A 6,244-nucleotide genomic window follows, 5' to 3' on the forward strand; every position below is an offset into this window, starting at 1 on the left:
TGACATCATAGGACACGTGACATACAATATGTGGCAGCCATATTGTAAAAATGGAAAAACTTTGAACCTCTGTATCTCTGAAACCACACCAAGGAAAAAATTGAAACTTGGCATGCAGCAAGTACTCCTCATGGGGAATGAGTGTGATGTTTTTTTTCTGACATCATCGATGCCCTCGTTATGACTTCATAATTGCACATGTAGAACACCACATGCAATCAGCATGAAAATTTTTTGAGGGTCATCTGAAGATAAAATGGTCCACAGAAAAAAATTCATAACATAATCGGTCATGTAATTCGGCAGCCATATTGTTTTTTTTTGTTTTTTTTTTTAACCTTCAAAAACCTTCTCTGAAGTGACTGAACAGATCGAGGCGAAACTTCACACGTATGGCTGCCTATCCATTAGGAACAAAAGGTTCACATATTTGATTTCATTGGTCACATGGTTTGGCAGCCATATTGGATTTACCATAAAACTTGTAAAAATACACCACTCAAAAGAAGTCCTGGCAAGGGTTTGCAATCTCTGATTGCTCTTTTTCTTGTTTTCATTGTTACATGTGATGGAATGGTCAGGTTGTATGTGAGCTTTGAGTTGTCATTGTCTCGTTCCTGGGACATCCTTCCATTTTTTTTTTCGGGGATTAGGGTATAAAAAACCTTTTTATTTTTTATTTTATTTTTTCCCTTTGAACCATAAGGCAGTCAAACTTCTTCACCAAGATCACATGTCTGTTGTTGGATGGTTTTAGCGAGTGACCTTTGCTTTGTGAAGAGTGGCCTGAAAGTCCCTTTACCACAGCTAAATTTCTCATGCCTCCCTCCCTCATTCCCTTCCATTCTCCCCTGCCATGGTATGCGGCAGCACTGTCTCGCGAGAATGATGGAGTGCATACAGATGCAATGACTGATTAATTATTGTACGTACTGCACAATAAAACCTGTATATTAAAGAATTTAAGAATGAATGCTTTCCAGGGGAGGGGTAAATCGACTTTCAGGCCACCCTGTACATTGTCGAAGTTTGCACCATTATAATGTTTGATGGAAGATTGTTTCTTGCCAACTTGCGATTATGATCGATTTAAAATGAGCCGATCAATTCATGAATTTTGATTTTTCTCCTAGGTTTTCAACCCACCATGTTTGCACAACACCACAATTATCAAGGCATCATTGGCCTGCAGAACTCTTCCAGCCCTATGTTGCCGACACAACCAAATGCGCCGGGAAATTCCATGCAAACAATGGTGGCACATTTCCCTCACATGACCTCCTTTCAGGTCTGCCTGTTGAATATGTTGGATTTTATTTAATTTTTAAAGTGAATTTCAATCATGTTTTTATTTATATATATATATATATATATATATATATATATATATATATATATATATATATATATATATATATATATAAATAAATCTACCGAAAATACTGGGGAATTTAATGAGTTTCATTGTTGTTCGTACTTCTCAGTGTTTGGAATTTGAGTTTGGTTTACCTGTAATATGAGGTACTGCATTTCAAAATTAACATGGAATTTTTATATGAGGAACAAAAGGCCTTGGGAGGTTGATGAAACCTCACCTATTTCTCAAGGCATTCCCTTGCTACACTTGTCCTCCCGATGTAGTCGCACAATCATGCCATGTGTGTATAAATCTTTGGAAATGATGCACAGCACAGACATTTGAGGATATGTGCTGTGGTGCCTTCATCATTTGTAAGCATAATGCTCCTTGAGTGGGCTAAAGGGATGAAAATCGCAAGGTGTGAAATGTAGACTGTAATGGGAATGAGCTGGAACTTCCCAACCAAGAGTACATGGTGGTAACAGTTGCCATTGGGATACAGGCATCATCCTGCACTGTAGTTGCGTCGTGGAGACAACAGACTTGGTCATCTGTGCATTGTGTTCCTCACTTAATTCTGAAAAAGTCTTAAAGTACTATTTACAGATGCTTATCACACATTCAATCTCACATCTCTCTATCGAGTGCAGCCTGTGGCTGCTGGTTGCATCATTGGTTGGGACGCGGCTGTGCCGCTGATGCAGTGCCCCCCTTACCAGTACACTGGTGCTCATTTTGCTGACCTCTGAAGGATGACAGGCTGAGTCAACCTCCTGGTGTATTTTAATTCAGTGGCCAACGGGGCTTTAACTCAGGGTCCTAGGATCCCAAGCCACCACCCTAACCACTAAGCCAACACCAGGCTTAATCTCACATGAATTAAATCATTAATGTCCCAAACCACTACTGCCATAATCTTAATGAGATATGAATTTTGATTGCTTTTTGGTGGAGGGAACCCAGGTCTCATCACAAATGTACACTCCATGGTAGCTCGCTCTGACTCTGGCACAAAATGATGGAACCAGGTCTCATCACATGTCACAATCTTCAAGAAATCTACCTCACTGTGGTAACATTCATAAGCTCTGTTGCTTCAATCGGTGGTCCTTTGATCGAATATGTGAGGTCGTTTAGTACCCACCATGCACCACTGTCAAATGAGAATGAATGATTGTTTCCACACTCTTCCAACACCAATATCCAGTTGTTTTGCAATTTCCAGTGTAGTATTCTGTCAATTTTTCAAAAGTAGTTGTTCAACACATTTAATGTTTGCTTGTGTGACAGAAACTCGTTTCATGTGAGAATACTCAAGATTTCACAGCCAATTCACAGCCAATTTTGAACTCGTTGCACCATATTATACACAAAGATGTGAAAGACCTGCATCATCAAATGATGTACTGCCTGCTGTGACTTTCAACTGTTTTGATATTCTCCTCACAAGGAACGAAATGATACACTGATTGTCTGCTGGGTTTCACCATTATGCTATCTGTTTAGGGAGCTGCATGTCAGTCAAAGCAAGCCATTAAAGGCCCGGTCACACCTTGACGTTTTAGCCAACGTATGCCGATTTTTGAATTTTTTTACTAAAACGCTGGCACACGTTGAATACGTCATGGGTAAGTTTTGATAACATTGAGAGCACGCTGAAAAACACTGCCATACGTCGTTGTACGCTGGCTTTAAACGTTGTACTTTTTGGTTGTCCTCAAATTTTTTCATGCTTGAAATTTCACGACGTATGCCGGCGTATGACTCACACGTTCCGCTACGCTGGCCACAAGTTGTATGCACGGTCTGCGATCGTTGACAGACGTCAACACATGCTACTTGTAAGTTAATCATAAGTTGAGACACGCCGAGGTAATGTTTAGCGTACCCGAAACTTATTTCTAACCTATGATTAACGTGTTGTTGGCACGTTACGCGATCATTGCCACACGTCGACAGACGTTACTTTTAAGTTACTCATAGGCTGAAAGACGTCGGTATAATGGATTGTCCTTGCGTCAGCGTCCACGGCCACGGCCAGGACACTTATTTGCAGCATTCTTCAAACTTTTCTTCGGCATGACGAGGATGTTCACACTTCGATATCTAGCTTGGCTATGATTCCAATTGTCCATCGGCAGCGTCTATTTAAAATAGTCGAGTTTGAGCGTTTTAACACGTTCAGAAGAAACGCTTCAAATTTCCAAACCCCAGCGTTAAAAAACAAAGGCGAGTGACAGCAATTTAAATCGTTCATTGTAAACAATGAAAATAGCTGAGTGGTACCGTTTAAAAGTCGTTGAGTGTAAAAAAAAAAAAAATCCAATTGTTGAGCACAAGCGTCTACTTTCAATAGTGGAGATGCAGCCATTTAAATCATTGAGTTTATCATTTAAATCGTTAAATCGTTAAACGCAAGGACGATCCATCATAACCCACACCCTCCCCCTCACACTCACCTACTACTGCCAACATGAACAAACTACTACTAATACTTATACTAATACTGATACTGATACTGATACTGTTACTGCTGACATGGACATCGACTCAAAAAGGACTCGAAAACACTGTTGGGTTCCCCTTTTATGAGCAGCATTTTTATATACCAATTCCCAAAACCGCTGGGAACACGTCTTTATATGGCAGTTGTAAGCTAGAAACACGTTCATTTATTTTTTTTGTCGACCGGAAGACGTCATTGGAATACGTCTACATACGTCGATGTGTGTTGGGACTAGAGTAAAGAATTGGTTCAAAGCACGTCAAACATAAGTTAGAAATAAGTTTCGCGTAAAAAAGACATTACCGCGACGTGTTTCGACTTATGAGTAGCTTATAAGTAGCCTTTGTGGACGTGTGTAAGCGTCCACATATCGTGTGTAAAACTTATCCCCATCGCAGGCGGAACGTGTCATACGCCGAGTACGTCGTAAAATTTTAAACATGTTTAAAATTTCTTGACGTACTCTACTTACTACGACGTATGATAGCGTACTTTAGCGTTGTACTCACGTATACCAAACTTACTCGTACCGTATTTGACGTGCCCCAACGTTTTAGACACATTTTTCTTAGGTCGGCATACACTGGCAAGATCGCCAAGGTGTGACCGCGATGTTGACACTTCCATTTCTACGGCAGTTATGATTCGAATCGTTGTGCGTCAGCCGTTTAATAGGCTACGTCACGACCTCGTCGGCGATGCGTGCAACGCGCTATGCCTAAGTTAGACTATCGTTGGGCATCAGTTGTGTAGGCCGACAACAGGTTCAGCATTCGTTGGTATAAGTTATCTATAACACAACGAAACGTTCTGTGTCCGTTACCAATGCGTTATACATAAGACCAAGTCGCTATGAATACGTCCGAATCTTTAAAAAAAAACATCAAAAGTTCAACTTAAGCCAGCGTTTTAGATACATTTTAATACGTTGCCATCGCTGGCTAAAACGTCAAGGTGTGACCGGGCCTTAAGAAGCGTAGACATATACCGTGCTTCGTTTTCTCCACTAAAAAAAATAAACGACAATGAAGGAAATTTCACAACACGTATAATGATGTTGGGCACTACATTGCCCTGGATGCTTCACTTTGACCAGCATTGACGTCACTTCCTGTAGTAGTCATTGTGCAAAATTTTAGTATTAAGCGATTGTTTTTACATTAATCTACAGTAAAGAATGTCCATGTCAACCTTGAACCGCTCTCATACATTATTTAATTTCAGAATTTTACACCTGCAGTGTTTTTGTCTCACAGATACCAGAATATTCGTCTTCATTTGATCCAGCGACACAACACCACCTCGCACCCCCTTGCCAGGTCTCGGCATGCACTCCTGCATCAGGTGGCATGTACTGCAGTCTCTTGCCTCTAAGGGTTTCTCACCCATCTGAAAATGAAGCTCTCCCTGTGCAGCCTTGCAATTTAGGGGGCACCGAGGAGGCACTTGTATCGCAGTCGTGCCGTGGAAGCTACGCCAACCTGTGCTCCTGGGGACACATGAAGTACTGACTTTGTAAATTTTTCCATCAAACATGTCCAGCATCTGACCATCCACAGTTTTATTTTATTTTGACATTTTCTGATATCCCATAATTTTTTTGCCTATCCTCTTTGTGATAACTTTGTCTTTGTAATTGTAAGTCATATAGTGTCATCACCCTCTAAAAATCCCTGTTATATTTATCTACTATTGCTATCTATGGTACTCTAATTTGGTGTTTACCTCAGCTTTTTGATATTGCTTTCATTCTCCTTGCCTTGACTTCCTTTTCATCTGATCCTTATTTTTAATTGGTCCTGCTCTTCCTTCTACTCACCTCCGATTCATTCTCCTGTTCCCCCTCCTCCCCACCCAATCCTCCACCTCCCTCCCTCCCCTTCCACTTTATTCTCCTCGTGTTTCTCCTTGTCCTCCTCCTCCTCCTCCTCCTCCTCCTCCTTCTCCTCTGTTCCAGATACCTACACTACCTGAAAACTCATTTTCTATGTTTTTCTGAAACTTGTTTTGCTTCTTTTTTGCACTTTCTTAAATCCTGCTTCTCTGTTTTTCCAAAAATGTTCTGTCTCCTTAGTTTGCATTTGCTTGCTCCTTCTTTCCACATATTCCATTAAACTTAAGGGTTTTCACCTTCATTTTTGTTGATTCTTCACTGATATCTACACAACCTGGTGTCCATTCACAGCACTGATTTCTTTATTTCTACAAAAATATTCTGAGATCAGAAATGGAGATAAGGCCTATTTTATAAACTTGCATCCCTTGGCCTTGCAGGGGTTTCAGCCTGCAATAGTGCTGACAATGCTCTTGCAAGATTGAAACTGGCAAAACAGTTGATTTAAGGATGTCTTTCGGGTCACTATTTGAGTGCTGATGCC

At 40.7% G+C, this 6,244-nt stretch overlaps 1 protein-coding gene across 16 annotated transcripts in view; it reads left to right on the forward strand.

Moving 5' to 3' along the window:
- LOC147014280 (R3H domain-containing protein 1-like) overlaps window positions 1-6,001 on the forward strand; it is a 234,179-nt gene extending 228,178 nt beyond the window's left edge. For 15 of the 16 annotated variants that reach the window (XM_085852133.1, XM_085852130.1, XM_085852135.1 and 12 more), the window contains 2 exons: window positions 1,134-1,288; window positions 5,123-6,001. In XM_085852133.1, coding sequence (XP_085708259.1) covers window positions 1,134-1,288; window positions 5,123-5,377 — 410 coding nt within the window. In that variant the 3' untranslated portion in view covers window positions 5,378-6,001. The remainder of the gene's footprint in view (window positions 1-1,133; window positions 1,289-5,122) is intronic. The other variant, XM_085852144.1, reaches the window with a different exon arrangement.
- Window positions 6,002-6,244: the final 243 nt, after the last annotated feature.

Source organism: Eptatretus burgeri, chromosome 13 (genome assembly GCF_056783735.1).
Source record: "Eptatretus burgeri isolate ZD-2024b chromosome 13, Ebu_testis_v1, whole genome shotgun sequence".
Lineage (NCBI taxonomy): Eukaryota > Metazoa > Chordata > Myxini > Myxiniformes > Myxinidae > Eptatretus > Eptatretus burgeri.